At 56.0% G+C, this 21,008-nt stretch overlaps 1 protein-coding gene across 1 annotated transcript in view; it reads right to left on the bottom strand.

Moving 5' to 3' along the window:
* AJAP1 (adherens junctions associated protein 1) overlaps positions 1–21,008 on the bottom strand; it is a 115,986-nt gene that overhangs the window by 50,363 nt on the left and 44,615 nt on the right. Inside the window, exon 2 of the mRNA XM_082614437.1 lies at positions 10,547–11,349. Within this exon, the coding sequence (XP_082470563.1) occupies positions 10,547–11,349 (803 nt within the window). The remainder of the gene's footprint in view (positions 1–10,546; positions 11,350–21,008) is intronic.

Raw genomic sequence — 21,008 nt, 5'->3', positions numbered from 1 at the left:
CGCAGGAGCTCTGACACTGGACCACGTTCTCCTACCCCTCTCTCTCCCCTCCCCCCTTCCCCCTTCCTCCTCCTTCCCCCTCTCCCTTCCTCCTCCCTCTCCCCCTCCCCCTTCCTCCTCCCTCCCCTCCCTCCTCCCTCCCCCTCCCCCTTCCTCCTCCTTCCCCCCTCCCCTTCCTCCTCCCTCCTCCCCCTTTCCTCCTCCCTCTCCCCCTCCCCCTTCCTCCTCCCTCCCCCTCCCCCTTCCTCCTCCTCCCCCACTTCCTCCTCCCTCTCCCCCCCTCCAGGCTTCCACGTACCACCCTCCTGCCCCCCTCCCCCTCTTGCTCACACTTCCTGGACTCCCCAGGGCCCTGTGTCCATCCCCGTCGCATGCTATCCACACTCCCTCCAGGTGATCTCAACCCTCCCCACCCAGACATTGGAGGGCTTTGAGTCTCCACCTCAGGCCAGACCTTCTCCAGCTGCAAACTCACAAGTCCAGAAATCCACAGACGTCCCCACCTGGACAGCACACTCGGCAGCTTGACCCCGACACGGCTAAAGGGGCTGACATTCTTATCCAATATGTGCCCGCCCACGCTGCCCCGTCTCAGTCAAAGGCACCACTTTCAACTGAAGACACGAGTTGCTCAGACCCAACACTTGGAGGCCTTCCAGGTTGTTCTCTCTCCTCACTTCCCCGTCCGATTCTTCAGTAAGTCCACCCACCGCCAGCCTCCCCTCTCCGCTGGGCTGCCTCCATCACCCGCGCTCCTCTCCTTCCCCTACGGTTGCCCTCCAGGAGCCTCTGTGGGACCACAGCGCTCTGTTCACCCCATTACACTCAGGATAAAACCCAGAGCCCTTACGGCCGCCCCCAAGCACCCCGCGACCTCGCCCCAGCCACCACTCTGACCTCCCCGACTCCAATTCGTGTGACCGGCCCACTAGAGCCCTTCTGTCACTCATCACATCACAGGGTTTCCTTTGCCTCCACCTTCCATGTCCCCGTCATTCCCTCCTTCTCATCATTCGGGTCCTCGGGTGGGGAGGCCTGCCTCCCTGGCCACACTCACCCACCCACCCTGTGAGCACCCTCCTCGCATGTGTTCATACGTGGGGTTTCCTTATTTGTGTTTGTACATGTGTCTGTCTGTCTGCTGCCCCCGGAGGGGACAAAGACCGTGTGTGTGTTGTCTTCTGATGTCACTGCAGAGCCTGGAACATAGTAGGTGCTCAGTAAACACTTGAACTGAATGAACAAGTGAGTGAATGATGATCTACAGGGATGAGGCCAATGGGAGCTCAAGCATTTTGATCTCTGACTTGTCTGTGAAGCTCAGTTTATACAAAGGAAACTTGCTCCAAGCCCCAGTGGCTCCCAGGGCCTCTGGGCAGCTCTGGCCTCGTGGGGGAGGGGCAGTGAGGGTCGGGCTAATGCTCTCCCCCCGAAGGCCTGCTTACCTCTCCAGCATTGCCAGGACACGGGGCAGATGAAAAATTCTGCAATTTTCCCTGCCTCTGCAGGAGAAAATCCCCAGGCACTGACAGCCCCAGCCAGAGCTAATGAAAGCTCCTCCCATTGTAGTGGGTTCAATGGCACCCCCCCTCAAAGATAGCCATGTCCTAATCCCTGGAACCTGTCAATATGACCTTATTTAGAAAAAGGACCTTTGCAGATGTAATTACATTAAGGGTCTCAATATGAGACCATCCTGGATTATCAGGGTGGACCCTAAATACAATGGCAGGTGTCCTTATAAGGAGAGACACAGACACAGAAGGAATAAGTCATCTGAGGACAAGCCCGAGATTAGAGGGATGAGGCAACAAGCCAAGGACACCGGAGCACCCAGCAGCTGGAAGAGGCAGGAAGGATGCTCTCCTAGAGCCTGTGGAGGGAGCCCAGCCCTGCCCACACCTTCATTTTGGTCCTCTGGCCTCTGGAACTGGGAGAGAAGGAACTTCTGTGGTTTTAAGCCCCCCAGTTTGGGGTGATTTGTTGCTGCAGCCCCAGGACACTCACACACAGAAGAAGCTTCTGTGTGTGGCACGCAGGTGAGGGTGAGGCCCAGGGATGCCTAGGACTGCAGCCGGGATTCTCGGGGGGCAGGGGCATCTTGAAATGTGGGGACACATTTGGTTGTCATGATGACTGGCATCAGCTGAGCGAGGCTGCGATGTTACCCACCCTGCAGTGCGGGGGACAGATGTGCTCCCCCAGGGACGGCCCGCTGTCCTGTGCAACTGTGAACATCCTGCCACACATTGAGGCACATTCTGAATGCTCTGAGCCCGGAGACCCTCCTTCGCCTCCACGTACAGACCCAGCGTATTCTTTGCATGATTTTAAGGAGCACCGAAGTTTCCCTGAATGCAACCACCATGCACATCAAAAGGAAGCTGTATTATTTTTGTCCCCAAGGTTGCAGAGAGCTGCTCATCATTTCAGAAAGTCACGTGCCCTCAAGGCCCAGAAGACACACCTGTCTCAGCTCGTGTTGGCATCATGTTCCTGGTGATGCCCTGGTCGGGGGGAGGGTGCCTTTGACCACCTCCTTACGCTTCCCAGTGAAGATGTGCACAGACCAGCCTTTATCATAAGTAACCTTCCTCTGTGTTGCCTCTAAGTCACACTCAGGGCACCATTCAAGTGCTTAGAACCACTGGTTTCGGCAGGCTCTATTTTCTATGAAAAGGTAGGTGCGTTGGAAGTGAGCTAAGGGAGCATTTGCAAATGTGTATTCGGAACTCGGGCTGTGCGTCTGGATGGTCAGGGGGCCCACCCTAGAGCCCTGGCACTTCCTTCTGCTGCCCTCTGGCACCCTCCTCCCAGCCCAGCTTTCTCCAGCTGCCTCTGTCCTCCGGGGGGGCCCCTCCTGCCCCGTCTCCACAGAGGATGCCGGTGCCCTCCTTCATGCGGATGGGGGATAGAGAAGAGGACCCAGGTGTGCGTCTCTCAGGGGCTCCGCCCTCGGCCCAAGGACACACCCCTGGAGTCCTGGCCAGGGCCCTAGCTGCTGGCCTTTCTGGGCAGTGTGTGAAAGCACACTATGTGGGCATCTGACCCTTCCACACCCTCCCCCCGACCTAGGCTTTGCTGGTGGAGACCCCCTGCTCCTGGAGCTTCTTGAAGGCCCAAGAGGACAGGGAAGGTTCTTTCATCACTGGACCTCACACATGGCCCAGAAAGTGCAAGCAAGTAAGACAATCAGCTTCCTCTCGGACTTAGGACCCCTGTCCCCACCTCACTCAGGATGTCCTGAAGCTTCAGGCAACAGGGGTGTGTGGTGGGGAGGGTCCCCACAAAGTCACGGAAAGGGCCCTGGCCTGGGGGTGAGGAGAGCTGGGTCCGGGTCCACCTGCCCCCCGACTCTCGATGGCTGAGCCTCCCTCAGCATCAGCACCACCCCCTGCCCCTCAGGCCAGTTTTGAGAACGTGGAGAGTGAAGCCGAGCTTGGAGCATGGCAAGTCCTTCCTGGGCTACTTATTGGGGGAGGGCTGTGTTCCAGGGGGGTCTGGAGAGAAGCAGGCTGTCCTCGTGCAAAGGATGCTCCAGATCATGACCTCCCCTTGGTGTGATGCCCCCCAAAACACACACGGGGCTGCTGATGTGGCTCGTTAGGGGGTTCTGCTGGGTTTCTGGGGTAGGTCTGATCGCTGAAAGCCTTCTAGGGCAGAGAAAGGTCACAGAAGAGCTAGAACAATTCTGGCTGGGTACCTGCACATCCTCATCCTAATACCTTCGGGCAGCATTTGACGGACACAAAATAAGTAGCACTTTCCCAGCACTGGAGCCATTCCAACCCCCAAGGTAGCCACAAAAGGAGGTGGACTCCATCAGCAGCTCTGCGCTCCACTGGGGTCAACACGGTCAAGTCTCAGGACGGCCTCGTGAGGTGGAAAGCATTTCCCAGTTCTGCAGGCAGGGAAGCTGGGACTCCCCGAGGTCAAGCGCACAGTCGAGGACATGCCACTGGCCCGCAGGTGGGCCGCCAGGGCCTGGGGCAGGTCCGGTCAAGGCAGGGGCTCTCCTCACCAGCCCCAGCTTTGTCCCCCACACAGCTCCCCAGACAGACTCGGCATCCCTGCTGCCAAAGGAAACTTCTGGAAAGGGAAGCTGCATCCTCTATTATCACTGATCATCACCTCCTAACCACAGACTTCAGGGCAGAGAGTCGCTGAGCCACATCGAAAGCAAAGACCGGAGGTCTGGTTTTCCTGTCTGACCGTGTGGCACATCCATCACCCGGCCGTCGGGGCTGAGTCTCTGGAACTGGGCAGGGAGCTCTGGGGAGCCCTGACCTTCCCTGGGAACCTACCTGCTGCAGAGGTGACGGCACTGTTTCTTCCCCAGGTGTAATCACTTGGGCCCTTTCACGTTAGTCACTGTAACCCAAGACCACTCCTGGGCAGGGGCGGCGGACAGAACGGGTGACATCTCACCCCAAACAGAGGCTCTGAAACCCTGTCTCTAGCAACCACCCTGCTGACCCCAGAGCCTGCCTGCGCCCGGGAACTGCTGGGCCCACTGCCTGGCCCCCGGCTGGCTGGCAGGCTGTTGACCCTGTAAGCGGGGAATGCCAAAGCTCTCCAGGGCTCTCCTTTCGCTGATGACAAAACAGGAGGGAAACAGCACTGAGGCCGTTCTTCTGGTGCTCGGCAGAAGGACACATGCCTCTCACGTTGCTGTATCAGTTCAGAGCTGGACCAGGGACCCCAAGGGTTTTCTCTTCCAGATCCTGTTCTAGAGGTGAGAAGACAGTCCTGGGGTCACACACACCCCCGGGCTCCCTCTACCAGGCAGGCCTCTGGGCTTCCAGCAGTGCTGGCCTCCCTGGCCTCTGCCCCTGTTCACCCTCCCCATCCATCAGGACTCTCCTCATTCACCCCTCCTCCCCCATCTGTGTTTCCAGAATAACAACTGAGCTATTATTGCCTATGTGGTGTTTGTGACATTTCCTCTCGCGCCCTTAACTGTCATCTGTCTCTTGTGCCCTTCCCTGTCTGGCTTTCCCAAAGAGATTTTTAAGCTCCTTGTAAAGAGGGCACAGGGATGGGTTTTCCACCCCCTGGCCCCTCCCCACCCCAAGGTGCAGCATTTAGCGTCAACTAAGGAGTGGATGGTTCTCTGTGCAATTGATCAGAAGCCAGAAACTCTGAGACCAGTTCTCTTAACATAGTCAAATCAAAATTCTAAAAATGATGTTCTAATATTTAATTTCAACACTTAAAATCGTTCCCCTGTGAGTGGATGAAACCATATACCACCCACCGTATATCAAAAGCATCTGTGAGTGTGGTTCCCGTGGAGGGGTGATGCATCCTACAGGGGTGTGTCTCCTGCAGCCCCCCAGGCCCTGGATCACTGGCAGCCCCACCGGCACCCTTAGAGGACACTGGTTTCCAGGTAGAGGAGGCATCAACTCAGGTCTCTTCCTGCATCTTCTGAGGGCCTGGGGAGGACAACAGCCCAGGGTGGGTGGAGGGCCACCGCTCACAGGTAGAAAGCGCAGGAGGATGGCCACCATGGTTTGGGATAAGAATTAAAGAAACTTCCTGATCCCAAAGTGCTCTTAGAAGGGGAATGAGGCCCTGAGGGAAACAAAGAGCTTAAGAAGCACTAAATGTAGTAAGTTGGAGCAGGAAGCATGTCAAGGGAATAAAAGGAAGCCGGTGATGGAGTCATCTCCAGGAGAATCCGAGGCCGGCTTTAATGAGTCAGCTCATTTATCCACTTGGTGTGAACACAGCTTTGCTCAGCAAAGGCAGGGGAGAGCTCAGGGAGGCTGGACAGGTCCCGGCGCCGTCAGCAGACACACATGATCCCACCTGTGGCCAGGACAGGTCACCCTCCAGAACCAGAGCTGGCAGGACAAGCCACACCGCATCCATACAGGAAGTCCCAGTGAAGACCCCAAAGACCAGCCTCGCTGTCTACAGGGTTTAGGATGTTTAGGAAAAGCTCCACAAGCTCACTTGTTCGTTGATGCTCTTAGCCCAATTAAGCCACTCAAAATTTTGAAGTTCGTGAGTCATTTGCTTCAAATATCTTTAAATTAAGGACGGATTCATTTCCCTGGTAGCAAACACCCAGCAAGTTAATTAAAAGGGGCTCAGCATTTAAACCGCCATCGCAGCTTTAAACAGAAGGGGAGGAACATGTCTCTCTCCATCACATCTGCTTCTCTCTCCCTTCCCCTCCGATCCCGGCATTTAGAAACTACTCCATCATCATGGGACTTGATCCCAAGGTCTCCCCGCTCCCAGCTCAGATCATCGGACCATCAGGGTGAGAGAAGAGGACACCAGCCCGTGCCACCAAGAGGACACTTAAGGCCCCCTGGTGACAAGGACAAAGCAACCTGGAAATCATCCTTGGAAACGCGTGAGTGGATTCCAGTGTAAAAATTACCAGACAGAACTGGGAGGACATCTGAGCCATCGCATCCTTGAGCTGCTGGGTGTCACAGATCTGTGATTGATCCAGATGGGGACAAATCTCGAATGACAATGGGGACCTTGGCCCTCCTGGGCAGTGCACCTTCCCGGAGTTGTGAACACAGGCAGGTGGGGAAAGCGTCAGATGTGTCCGTGCAGGCAGGAGCCGGGGGCCAGCAGGCAGGGTCGAGGAACGTCAGGTCTGGGAAATCTTTACTGAGCAATAACTGCAGGCCAAATGCCCAGGAGATCCCGCAGTGGGCAAACGTGGGGACTGAAACCAGCTGACTTAAAGTGCCCACAGCTCCCTTTACGAGGTTTAAGATTAAAGCCCAGGAAATGACTTTCCGTTTTTCCATTTTTCTCCTGGGAGACACTGTAATTCCAGACTCAGAATACAACCAGCAAGAGAGCTTTCACTGGAGAACAGTGCTTCACTGTGGTGAGCCCTCTTTTCCCCACCTCAGGTGAAGTGCTGACCGTCTGACGCTCAGCCTCTGCCAGCACCGTGTGAAGCTGCAGCTCAATGCCTTGGTGAACCTGAGCCAGGTGATTTTCCACCCCAAGCAGTTCCTGGCTAAGCATCCTCTACACCTCTGCTCGGAGCACCAAGGTCAGGGATGAGAGTGTGGGACCTCATCAAATGACGTCACCATGGAGCAGTAAGCCGGTGACAGCAAATCATCACAAGGACAATAATCACCATTGTCATCACCAACGCCATCACCTCCATCATCATAATTACCATCGTCTACATCATCTCCATCAAAACCATCATCGTCACCATCACCAGCATCATCATCACCATCATCATCACCACCATTATTTCCATCATCATCATCATCATCATTATCATCATCATCATCATCATCATCATCATCATTATCATCATCATCATCATCATCATCATCTCTATCATCATCACCACCACCATCATCATTATCGTATTAACAGCAGCAAACATGTCCTGAGGAACTTTTATGTGCCAGGCACTGAGCACCTGGCATGTACTATCTCACTGAATCTTTACAACATTATGAGATTTTTAATTCTGTAATTCCCACTGAGGCACAGAGATAAGAAGCAAGCTGCCCAAGTTCACACAGCTAATACAGATGAAGCCAGGAATTGGCAGGCAGGCTGTGGCACTCTCAACTACCACACTAAAACTAGGAGAGATTTCCCAACCGCCTTACGTGAAGCGTGATTCCTGTTCCACGTCAAGTGGGCCCTTAGACAATTCCAGCAGCTTTTCCATATAATGTTAGCTCCTGACAGATTTCAGAGTGCCCCAAATCACCAGCCACCTACCCTTTCTACACCCACCAACGCCTGTGCTATGGACAGACAGGAATGTTTAGACATTCCCCTTCTAAACATTTCTCTACAGAAGCAAAAATAAAACAACTTCCCAAATCTGATTCCAAAGACATTCTTTTGACCACAGAATTGACTTATCAAATTCTTCATATCACTTCCTAAAGCCTAATTCCAGACTTTGGGACACCCCCCCAGCTGTGAGTGGGCAAATCTGGGTCTGTTTGTCCTTGACGCCTGTAACCCTCTCCTCAGAGTCACTCTTGCTGGGTATAAAAACATCTGGCACGGATAGAGGAGTCTTAGTTGCCAGGCACCATGTTTTGTACTTGGGGTTGATTTACTGAGACTTCACAGCAACCATTTAGGAGAGAGATTTCTAAACTTTCATAAATGAAGAAAATGTAGCCAACAGAGAAGAGAACTTTCCCAGGGTCAGCCAGCTACGTGCAGCAGAGCCCAGATTCAGACGCAGATCTGCAGCCTGGAAGCACGTACCGCTCACCGTGGTGTGCAAGGCCCCCCGGACCACAGCTCTGGGATACCCAAGACCACCCTTGCTGCCTTAAATCTTGTCGGAGAAGTGTGAGTAGCAGTCATACTCCAACGAGTTGGGGGACCTAGGTCTACACCTGCTGACTAGGGGGATTTGCAGGACCCCTGCCTAGGCTCTCAATGCCCTGGGGCTTGGATCACTTATGTAGGACCAGCTGAGCTTTGATGAGCCCGGTTGTTAGGGGAATCAGCATTTCCTCTCTTTCCTTGCCTTGAACTCGAAGCTGAGGACCACTGGCTGCCCCAACTCAGCATCCAGCATCACCTCCCAGAATGAACATTTCTCTGCATTAGAAACAAACACACATACTTTCCCCCTTTTAAATTTGTTGTGCTAAACCAATTAATCTAGCAGCAGATTATATTATGAAGAACCATAAACCTTTTCCAAGATAAGCATCTGTCAAGCTGGATTAGCAATATCCAATGTACTATGAATTAATTTGCTAAGTCTTATAATGCTGTCCTGGGCATTTAACTTTAGTAATAACAGATGTAATTTGGAAGAAATGGGAACTCGTTTTCTCATCCATGTCTATATAGTAAGTGACGTAGGCAGAGGAGATGACAATAAATGAGTGCACCACTAAATTCTATTATGATGATGGCTTGCGAGTTTACTGAGGTAAAAACGAATGCTTTGTAAATTGCTCTTGGGCGCCTGGCACGGAGAAGATGAATGGCAGGGTGTGTGTCTCTAGACCCCAGAAGGGGGCTATGTGGAAGACAGCTGAGGCACAGCCCTGCAGACCCTCTCCCGTGACACCCCCAAGCTCACAGCCTCCGTCCCTCCATCCCGACCCCCGGACCCTGGCGTTGAGATGGAGCTTGGCTTTGCTTCCACAGATATGTTGCTCTCTAGGGAAGGATTACGCAGAATAAAAACTGCAGTTCTCTTATCCAGGTGAAGGAAGGAAGTAGGTCATGGAACAAAGGCCACCCACTCCATGGAAACCTGTCCAACTACTGACCATACCCTGCCTGCCGGTCGGGATACAGAATGTGGTGCACGCACCGAGTGCAAGGGACAGCATGGCAACCTGGCTGTGGAGGGACCCTGACGAGCAGTTCTCTCTGTCCTCCGGGTTCTGTAGAGGATCCATGTCAGGTCCAAACCCTGAGGAAGTGGAGAAGCAAGCCAGGGGTGGAGGAGGCTGCACGGTGCCCCCACCCCTTTGGGCTCATGCCCTGGAACTTGCATCCTGTTTTGCAAGTCAGCAAATACTGCTGCTAGTCTAGGATGTGCAGGCACGGACACAATCTGTAAACCTGGGAGTCATGGTGGGGCATGGGGCCATGGCTTGTTCACAGAAGCCAAGGGTGCTGGCAGTGGGTGGGAACACAGGGGTCCAGGATTCTGGCTGTCCCTTGGCCGGCCTGAAGCTGGGTACATGCAGAGGGCCTACCAGCAAAGGGACAAGCTTTGGCCTGGGAGATTTTCAAGGGCTACTCCTTTGGAAGCAATGGGAGGCGTTACAGGAGGAGAAAGAACAACAAAACGACGTTGCAGCAGGATATTCCAAAGCCAAGAAATGCTAGCTGTCTACACATACCTAGAATGGCACGGGCAGGAGAACCAAAGCCATCTGTCTGATCTCCATCCTCCAAACACCTCCTAACCCATCTTCAGGGACAAGACACCCCCCCACCTGAGTCAGTGCGCAAAGCTTCAGCTAACACCACAGGAAGCTCCTCCTGATACACGACCTCCGGCTCTCCTGCTGTTTAAGGTAATTGCTAATTCTAGGCCAGTCTGACAGTTGCCCCTCCTTAGGGCCATACCCTTGAGGGTTTCTGAAGACGCCACCTACCCAGTCTCCATCATCAGCACATGTGCCCACATCTAACTCCCAGGCTGGCCCAGGAGCAGAAGTCCTGCCATTCAGGAAGGTGTTTCCCTGTGTCTGGTGGGGCTCAGACACCCCTACACAGGCAGGGTGGGTACAGTGCCCACTTCAGGGCCACCTCTAAGGAGAGACCCTCTCCCTGCTCCCTTCCAGAAGCTGGAAGAGCCTGGCCCTTCCTTGCAGAGCACAGCCCAGATTTGCCAGGACATATACACGTGCAAGTTCACAGACACACAGCGCTCCATCTTCCCGTGAGGGGCTATGGCTTTAGGTTGCCTGCTGGGAAATGAAGAGTCTCACAAAACACATTACCCGGGCACAGCTCAGCATCCCTCCTAAGCCACACCCTTCCCCCTCCAAATATCCCCCCAACCCAGCCCCAACCAGAAAAGAGGTGGGCGTACCTGAGGTCTCCCCCAGAACCCGCGGGGGCTTGCTGACTTTGCCACTCTCTCTGCTGGGACTGGTGGAAGGCTCCGCTGTGCTTACCCCAACCGGTTTCCCACTCCTGGGGTCCAGGGGCTCGGTGAGCCCCTGAGTCTGCAGTGTCACGGAGGTGGCCGTGGTGGCAGTGGCGGTGGCGGTGGCCACAGCTGTCTTCCGTGTTTGGAAGATGGAGACCGTGGTGGGGCCATAAACGCCTGGAAATGTATTGGATTCCGGGGCCTCCTCCTCCCCCGTGGGCCCCCAGGCAATGAACTCCGTCTCCGTGGTGGGCCTGCTGCCTTGGAAGTCAAAGCTGTTGAAAGCAGGGCCCTGCAGGTGCCTCTTCCCCCGCCGCAGGAGGGCCTGTTGGTCCGTGGGAGCTCCACTGCCCCCCGCAGAGGAGGAGGAGGGGCCCAGGGAAGGGCTGGATTTGGCAGCAGCTGGGGGCTTGGCCAGCCCCCCTTTGGGCCCCAGAGCGGCCACCTGGTCCCTGGGTCTGTGCGCCCGTCGGGCCCGGGGACTCAGCATCTGCCCGTGACTGTGACCACGCTCCAAGCGGGGCGGCCGGGGGCTCCATACGGGCGCTGGGACCCGGGCGGGCTGTCCGCTCTTAAAACTCCACAAGCGGGGCGGCCGGTGGGGCAGCCGGGGCAGCAGCCGGAACTCGGGGCCCGGGCCCAGGGACTCGCACGCGGGCATATCCAGGGCGAGCTGAAACATGGCTATAAGGATCCAAGCATGGCTTCCTAGAGAGCAGCCGGGCCAGCGGATGAACATGGAACTGCGTGGGAGAGAGAGAAAAGCATCAGTGGGGGGCCCTCTGCCCGGGGGGCGCTCTCCACCCCCCACCAGGACGAGGAAATGCTCTTCTTGTAATGAGCGCTAATCCCAGCTTCCAAAGGGGAATGAAACCCTTCATCAGCTCACGCCAAAGGCCGACTCGAGCGCGGTCTGTTAGCATCTTAGAAGCACAGGCCGAACCACATGCGCTCAGGACCCGGCTTCACCTCCAAGGAGCTTGACTGCACATGGCCGGCTGAGGACAAAGCGTCCGCTTACAGGAGGGAAACCGAGTCTCCAAAGCCCCCATCTGTCAGCTGAAGAGATGACCTCACGGGCCTTCCATCCCCGCTTTGCTCTGACCCTTAATACAACGGAGGCACCAAGAGGGGAGGGGACGGCAGGGCTGGAACGTGGTCCACACCCTGGGTCCAAGGCCTGGGCACTTCCCTCTAGGTCACAGACGATCGCAGTCCGAGGTGGGTGATGCTAAGCCTGCAGCCGGCAGTCCCGAGGTTTGGAGGGACAGGGGTTTCAGCCTGTGGGGCGTCACGTGGAGCAGAGTCCCAGCATCCACTGCTCCGGGCCGGGTCCCGCGCTCTGCCAACCCCACCCTCTGCTGCCTCGTATCTCAGTTGAATGTGCCGATTTGAAAGCAGGCGCATGGCCTTAGATGCCGTTACACATACACGGGGAAAGCTGCTGGTCTGTGGCCTCCTCTGGATCTCGCTCAGGAAAAGACACGCTGCGGGGAACCTGAAAGTCCATCAGGGCGCCCACTCTGCCCAAGTGCTTGTTCTGATGCTATTTTTCTCCCGTGCAGGTGCCCTTGGGAACCCTGTCCTCTATCTACCTCCTCAGCGCGGGGAGGCTGGGGACGGCGCCCCCGCACGGCCTGGCGAGGGCAGCGAGGCTGAGGAGAGCCAGGGGAGGATGCAGTGCACATGGAGGGTGGGGGGACCCGCGCCCCGCGCCCTGCCACCGGCTTAGGCAACTGAGGACCTGGGACAGGCGCCCTTGAAAGTCAGAGCTCGTCAGTAAGGCCACGTCTGGAAATTGACACGAAGCCAGAGCTTAGGGACGGTCGCAGGTGGGGGTGGGAGAGCATGTGTGTTGCACTGAGTCGTCAGCCCAGAAACACTGTGGAACCAGGCCTGGGGAAGCGGAGTTTGGCAGGTTTTCTTCCAAGGGTGTCACGTGACTTTAAAAGGGACTGAATCAGTCCGTGTCTGTGTGAGCGCGTCCACGTGCCTGGGGCTGACTTTTCCCTCACTGACACTTAGGAACGTGCTGTCCCCCCAGCATGCTGAAAGGAAGAAACTTGTATTAATGAGCGCTAATTGCCGAAAAGGACAAATCCTCAAATAATAAGGCCCCAGTTTTTCAATCAGAACGAAAGCGCTTGGCTGCAGAAATTAGGAACTGCTCATTATGCTCATGCCTCCGCACCAAGAGGCTGCCGGTGTGCGATTTCTCTGCACGGCCAGCCCCGCGTGGTGCAGGGACCAGGCCAGCCTCGCTGCACACGGAGATTTAGGTCAGCGCGACGTGCCCCCAGGCGCACACCAAGGGCGGCCCCTCTGAGGCCACAGGTGGCCCAGGGAGGGGGATGCTTTAGAAGCTCAAGTTCTCCCACCTCTCTATGCATTTGGACGCGAGCCCAGCCCTCAGGGAAATGAGATGCTGCTTCCAACAGGTGTGGCGCCTCGGCCTGGAGGGCACCACTGGCCACCCATCAGGTACCACAAGGCACTGCTGAGCACCCCCAGGCCTCACCAGGTTTCAGCATGCCCCACCAGGCACCCCCATGCCTCACCATGTCCTCCCAGGCTTCACCAGGTCCCACCAGGTCCCACCACCTCACCAGGCCTAACCAGATCCCACCAGACCCCACCAGTTACTACCAGGAAGCCCCAGACCTCACCAGGTATCATCAGGTTTCACCAGGTAGGACCAGGTCCCACTAGGCACCACCAGGCCTCACCAGGCCCCCCCTGGTACCACTAGGCCTCAACAGGCATCCCCAGGCCTCACCATGTACCCCCAGGCTTCACAGGGCACCACAGTCCACCCTATACCCCACCACCTCACCAGGTCCCACCACACCCCACCAGTCACCACTAGGCTCCACCAGGTACTACCAGCAACCCTCAGGCCTCCCCAGGTACCTGCAGACTTCACCAGGCCTCACCAGGCACTCCCAGGTACCACAATCACATCAGGCCTCACCAGGCCCCACCAGGCATTACTAGACTCCACCAGGTCGCACCAGGCTCTGCCAGGCAGGCTGAGTGAACAGCAGTCACACACAAACCTGCCTGCCACCACCACCTGGAGCAACAACGCCCCAAGAAATTACAACAGCGCCTGTGCCTGCCTGCCCCGCACAACTTCACATGCAGGGTATTTCTGCCATTTTCCACCAATCATGAGCTGTAATTGGTTACCATGGAAACCCTTCTTTTTCCACGCCACCCAGCTGTTATGCAGAAAAGCCAACCCGTCGCAACAGCGGGGAGAGCTAGATTTGTTTTTCCTCTTCAAGTCCATTTTCTTTCATTTTGAACTGGTAGATTTGTTCACAGAGGGAAAATAAAGAGGCAGATGAACAGGTCAGGACAGAGGCTCCACCCACACCCAGGAGCCAGGAAATGCAGGGCCTGGGCGGGGGAGCAGAGAGAGACCCTCCCATAGCGAGGTCAGGGACCGATTCCGTGGCCTGCAGGGGACCCATCGTTGGTCTCTCTACAGGGGCCAAAGGCCCCAAACCTTCTGCTCCGTCACCAGGCTTGCTGCCTCTGTGCGCAATCTGGACCTTCCCGGACTCCTGTGTGGGATCCGCTGGGGTGAAGACGCATCTTGGTGTGAGAGGATTCAGCCACATCTGCGAGGACCGTGTGAGGGGCAGCCAGTGGCCTCTGCCCTCATCCCTCCAGCTAGTCCTGAAACCAGGCAGGACCCCAGGAACACTCTGCAGTGTCCCTCTGACACTGCTAAGCACAGGGCTGGGAAGCCCCCACCTCCACACTCGTTTCATGGTTAACAGGCTCTTGGAGGACCACTCACAGATCCTCTCACCCAGGAAGGCATCCACGGTGCCATCAGCCATTTTTCAAGATGGCAGAGGACCCCACACATCTGCAGGGGAGGCCCTCAGAGCCACTAACCATCAGAGCCAGTGGGTGACTCGCCAAGGAGGCCAGGCCATGGTGCAGGCCGAGTGCGGCCGGCTTCCCCAAAACTCTGGGGCATCCACAGACGCCTTACGAAAGTGCCAGTGCTTCAGCCCCATGAGCATGGCTACAAGCAAACAGAGGGACAATTCCGGTGCTGGTGAGGATGTGGGAAGACTGGAAGTCTCGGGCATCGTTGGTGGGAATGTGAAACAGTGCAGCCATCAAACAGTTTGGAAGTTCCTCAAAGTGGACCCAGAAATTCCACTCTTGGGTGCAGAAATGCATACACGAACGTTCGCAGCAGCATTATTCATAACAGAGGAAACAGGAAACAATCTCAGTGTCCATCAGCTGATGAGTGGGTAAAGAAGGGTGGTCCAGCCCTACAGTGGAACGTTATTTGGAAAGACGTGCTGATATACATTACCACGTGGCTGGACCCTGAAAACGCCACAAAGAAGTCAGTCACAAAAGGCTACAGTCTGTACGATTCCATTTACAAAAAATGCCCAGAAGCAGTCAATCCACAGGGATAGAAAGTAGATTGGTGGCTGCCAGGGGGCTGGGGACAGGGGGGTAGGGAGTGACTGCTAATGGTCACAGGGTTTCCTTTAGGGGTGATAAGAGTGTTCCAGAATTAATGGTGGGGACAATTGCACAACCTTGTGAATACATTAAAACCACTGACCTCTACACTTCAAAGATGTGGATTTTAGGGTATGTAGTTTAGATCTGAAGAGGTGGATGTGTGCTGGGGTAGTGGATAGACAGACTTGGGGCACATTGCATTGCATCCTAATCCTGTTCCCTGTCCCTGGCAGTTGGGAGGGCAGAAAGGATGCTGGGACCAGAGCCGGCCTTGGCAATGGACGCGCAGTGGAGACTTTAGATCCGTCCACACGATCCTTGCTTGAGTGCCCGGCTGCCGCGTCTACACCCTGTGACAGACGGGCCCTGGATGGCTCCCCCTTGGCAGCATCCCAGCCTAGACTTCCAAATGAAGAACAAAAGCTCCCAGCCACCCCCCACCCCACCTGATTGCTCCCAAATTGGGAACTACTGCTCCATCCCACTTTATTTTCTAGTTGGCAGCCTTTATGCTTCTCTCCCTTTTAAATTTTTATTGAAATGCTTTTTCCCCAAGAACGTTTTAATAAGATTCAGCAAATTGAGATTCAATTTGATACCTTCTGTATATTTTCTTCACTGAAGAAAATCACTGTCAATTAAGGGAGACAAAGACATCTCTTCCACTTAAGGGTGCGTTTTTCTCCGAGCAAGGAGTTTGCAGGGCTGCCTTCTGCAAGCAGCTGGTATCCACTTGCCAGAGCACTGGGGCTGGGCCCGAAGTTTATGCAGGAGTCTGCATGGCCCAGAGGCCAGCCCGGAATCTCCAGGACGGGGCAGAACCTGAACGGTATCCGACAGGTGGCCAGCCTGTCCCAGACCTGCCACTAGCAGTGACAAGCACCCCATGGACGACCCCAGCACTGGATGGCTGAGGAAGACCCCCACCCGTGATGTCTCTCTTGGGCTCGCCATCAGCTTGTTCGGGGGACAAGCCACAGTGGGAACAATTCTGTTTGAGGTTGGCCTGAGCATGGGCTTGTTGCTTCCACTCCGCAAGCCCCAGGTTCCCATCCTTATACGAGGTGGTTGGAGCAGGTGGCTCTGAGGTCTCCTCATCTTCTAAGAAGGACCGCGCATCTATGATCAATAACGGACAAGGTACAGCCTGAAATGACTCCGAGGACGCAGGTGGGACAGACACAGATGTGCTTCCTCCAGCACAGAGCTGGCTCTGGGGGAGTCCGTGTTCCTATGTGGACATCACCAACCCCCTGCAGACATGGGCCTCCCTTCACCTGGGGCCCCTTCTGAGTCTACCTGCCCCTCCTCAGCATGATCCTGTGTCCAGAAGCCTCTTGATCCCACCCCACTTCTGTTGGTTTGTTTAAATAAGCTTTTCTTTCTTTTCTTTTTTTTTTTTTTTTTTGCGGTACGCGGGCCTCTCACTGTTGTGGCCTCTCCCATTGCGGAGCACAGGCTCCGGACGCGCAGGCTCAGCGACCATGGCTCACGGGCCCAGCCGCTCCGTGGCATGTGGGATCCTCCCGGACCGGGGCACGAACCCGTGTCCCCTGCATCGGCAGGCGGACTGTCAACCACTGCGCCACCAGGGAAGCCCTAAATAAGCTTTTCTTTTTAGAGCAGTTTTAGATTCATAGAAAAATTGCACAAGGGCACCGAGAGGTCCTGTGCACTCTTCTCCCAGATGCCTCGATGCGAGCATCCCACATCACCATGGTGAATTCGTCAAAACTAAGGGAAAGCACAGGTCCATGATCACGAACCAAATTCCATACTGTATTAGGGTTTCACCAGTTTTCTCTTCCAGCATCCCACATAACATTAGTCATCACGTCTCCTCGGGATCCTCTGGGCTGTGATGGATGCTCGGACTTGCCTTCTTTCGGTGACCTTGACAGTTTTGAGGAGGACAGGTCAGGTAGTTTGTAGGCTGTCTGTCTACTGGGATTTGTCTGGTGTTTTTCTCATGGTTAGACTGGGGTGATGGGTTCTTGGGAGGAACTTCAGAGGTGCAGCCCTCCTGTCACATGGTATCGGGGTGCCTGAGGTCAACACGACCCACCTCTGCTGATGACCTCAGACACCTGTGGTGTCCTGTCTGCCAGCCGTCTCCACTGAAAAGTGAGGACCCTCCCCTTTCTACACGCTCATCTTAGGAAGCAGGACCCCAAACACAGCACACACTCTGGGGGGAAAACCCCCTTTGTTTTTAACTCCTCAAACCTCACCAGTTTTGCAGTCAAGCCATGGAATGGGACAAATCTAAGGAAGCCACTGTCCCAAATGAAGAGGATGGTGGGTGACAGGCAGGACTTTCCCTTCCTTTAAAACCTACGTTCCAAGTGTGTTCTGGGTGTGGGCTGGCAGCGAGAAGCTGGGGTGCTCCAGCCGTGGGATCTCCACTCAGGGAGCTGGAGGGAAGACGTCATGAGATTTGCTCTCAGGATGTTCAGAGATACCCCCTCTCCTAGAGCCTGACAGAGTGATACTTCTCTTCGCAAAGACCAGAGACCAAGGGGCGGCAGGCTTGGGGTCCGGGATGGATGGAGGAGGCAGCAAGCCTTCTGAGGACAAATCCTGGACCCCAAAGCTGTGACTAAGGGGAGACGGCGGCCACACTCAACTCTGACCTTTGGGCAAAGTGAAACTCCCAGTAGGTGAGCCTTTGTTTCACCACCACGTCTTCTCCTGACAGAAGGCACATCCCACCAGGAAGAGACATTCAGTTCTAGGTGGGAAGGGAGAGCTTGGTGCCTGGTGGGGAAAAGGTCCTGGTATCCCTGATTCCGTGTTGCCCCAAGGTCTCTGCCCTAGAGAGAGCAGGACGCGGCCTTCCAACACCATGAGATATCCATCTCCCCCCACCCTCCGTACAGGACCCTCTGGTGCCCAGGAGCACTCGGGGGGCCTCCTTCCAACCCGTGTCCCCCAGCCCCCCATCACCAACAGGACAGTGCAGCAGGGGCTCTGGCTACATCTCAGGAGCAGAGACCCGCCCTCCCCTCTCACGGACACAGGTGGCTCAGCCTCTACCCCCCAGCACCAGCTCAGGAAGGGATCAGAGCACGCGCTTTCTTCTGGAAAGCAGTAACTGGTTCAGTTTTCCTAGTGAAACAAACGCAGCTGTGAATCACTCTAATGGCGCTCCCAGCCCGATGTCACCGTGATGTCCTGTAGCAGTGGCTCCACACTTGGCCCCAGGATTCGCGGGGATTAAAGCATCCCTCCCTTTCAGGAGAGGCGCTCTGGGCACCTAGGTTTGGGTCATCCGTGGCCCCAGTGGATGTCAGGCCCACACGTGGTTTCTGACACACAGAAAGAGCAGTTCAGGAAAGAAACCTCCAACATGACCAAATGTCTCAGGCTTCTCTCCTTCCCGGAAAGTGGGGTCAGCCCTGGGGGCTGGGGTCCTCTTGACACCCTCCTACTCCTGGGTGCCTCGCAGTGGGTGAAGCACAGGGAAACCGGTCTCCTGATGGACCCCTTTGTCCTGGAGCATCTGTGGGTGGGTGTCGTCATCCCAAACCCTCAATACCCAGGTGTGGACAACAAGAGACCCACAAATGAAGGGGGCTGGCTGGGGTCACCACGAGTCCAGGACTCAGGGACTTATGATCTCTGTGCTCAGAGAGTAGGTCTCAACACCCCTAGACCTGTGGGGACAGGGACACACTAGAAAAAGCAGAGCAAGAACAAACCCTCTATAACCTGTAACCACGGTGACTCCACTCCCTGGACAGTCTGCACAGAGGCTCCGCCCTCGGGGAGGCGGCTGGGTGGGCGCTGGACCTGAGCAGGTGGGATCCACGCCCCTCCCAACGGCATCTGGCCGCCAGGGCCCTGCAGGCCCCAGGGAATCACTTCACAAGCTCTTGCAGAAGACGATAAGCCCTGGCATGTCAGTGACGCTGTCCAGTCCACACAGTGCATTCACACCATCGGTGCTCACACAGGGGGAATCGTGCCCCCACGGGACATCCGGCAAGGTCTAGAGACATTCCTGGTTATCAGCAGCTGGGGATGGAGGCACTGCTGCTGGCATCTAGTGGGCAGAGGCCAGGGAGGCTGCAAAACATCCATGTGCACAGGACAGGCCTCCACAAAGACTTAACCAGCCCCAAAGGCCCACAGGGCTGAAGCCAAGAAACACTCTTGCTCATGGATGGTCTGCTCCTCCTGGGGCCTGGTGAGGTGGGAATGACCATCTTTATCCCCAGGAGGAGAGAGACTTGGAGATGACTCATCCACACAGGCTCCAGAAGCGGCCTTGTGTGGTCATGACCTCAGGGGCTCAGGTCCGGCTACTTGACTTCCAACCTGCTAGCCGCGTGAGCTTGGGCAATTAATGGAACCTCTCTGAGCCTCAGTGTCCCCACCTGTAAAATGGGGTGAACATGGGTACCCACGCCACAGTGTGTCACGGGGACTCCATGGGGAGTGCTTTAGGCTGGGCTCCCAGCCGTGGTCCCTCCGCTCCACCCATGGCTGTGGATGGCACCCAGGGGCCCATCTTCCTTCCCCGGGAGCTCCAGAGTGGGGCGTCTGCAGAACTCGGAGCACGGGGGCTGGTGCTCAAAGGCTTCACAGGTGCTTGGAGGAGACTGAAGGATAGCAACGTGCTGGCATTCTGGTTGCCTGGGCAACGCGCCCGCAAGCATTCCGGAGGAGTGAAGTGGTGACAAGCGGTGGGTGGGTAGCCCTGTGGGTGGGAACGCTCTCTCCCCGGGAGTGGGGAGCAGGGCTTCTGCGTGTCTGATGCTACAGCCCCTGCCGACGTGGCCAGGTTCTCACTGCCCTCTTGCAGCCCTGCTGCTGCGGGACAGCAGGCAGGCCATCCAGGAACGGCAGCCCCCAGCCACCAAAGTGCCCCCAGCCCAGCTGGTCCTCTGAGAGGCTCAGCTACTGACCCCCCAACATGGTGTCTGTTCCCTCTCTGGGAAGCACCCAGGATGTGACCAGCAGCTGCCCCAGCGGCTGAGCAGCCTCCTCGGGTCTGCCAGCCCACCTTGCCATGTACCCTGGGCCATTCCTCCCATGCTTCCTCTGCAGGTGGGGGCAAAGGTCTGAGAAAGGCCCCCAGCATGAGCTGGTCCATCCAGGGGTCAAGCCTGTCTTCTCCATATCTCTCTGGGCAAAGGCAAACAGACATGAGCTGGGTGAGAAACCATCCCCACCACCAGAGCCAACTCAGAACAAGGTCTAGAAGGCCCTGGAAAGGCAAAGTCAATTCTGCAAATTCCCGCCAGCGGTTCTCAGCCCAGGCCTCACATGAGAACCACCTGGTTGGGGGAAAGGATCGTTACAAAACTCTGAGCCTCAGCCCCACCGCAGCAGACCCACTAATCAGCATCTTTGGGTAGGAGGCCCAGCATCAGTAACGTTTTAGGAAGTTCCCCAGAGGCATCCAGGGTTGAGAGCTGAGGAAGGTCTCCTGTTCCTCACTGGGACCCAGTTTAACCCTATTTTATGTCCATTTTTAACAAGAGATATAGGATGGGTTCGGCGGGGCAGAAGGGATGCTATAGACCAGTGACGCTTCAGCACACAGGTTCCGGGTACCATGTGCCAGGGCTGTCAGGCCGGGAAGATGCTCACGGGAAAGTTCTTACACAGTCACATGAAGAGATAAGGGCCACGGCACAAATGCATGTTTATGGAAACAGAGCTGATCATGGACGGAAAGGGCTGAACAGAGCTGATCATGGACGGAAAGGGCTGAACAGAGCTGATCATGGACGGAAAGGGCTGAACAGAGCTGATCATGGACGGAAAGGGCTGAACAGAGCTGATCATGGACGGAAAGGGCAGAGCGGGTGCCAGAACCATCACCCACATGGACTAAGCACCAGCTCTGCACGGGGCTCTGGGCTTAGCGCTCGACACGAATTGTCTC

This window comes from Mesoplodon mirus (assembly GCF_964341445.2).
Source record: "Mesoplodon mirus genome assembly, chromosome: 3".
NCBI lineage: Eukaryota > Metazoa > Chordata > Mammalia > Artiodactyla > Ziphiidae > Mesoplodon > Mesoplodon mirus.
This window is presented reverse-complemented; position numbering and strand designations above follow the sequence as displayed.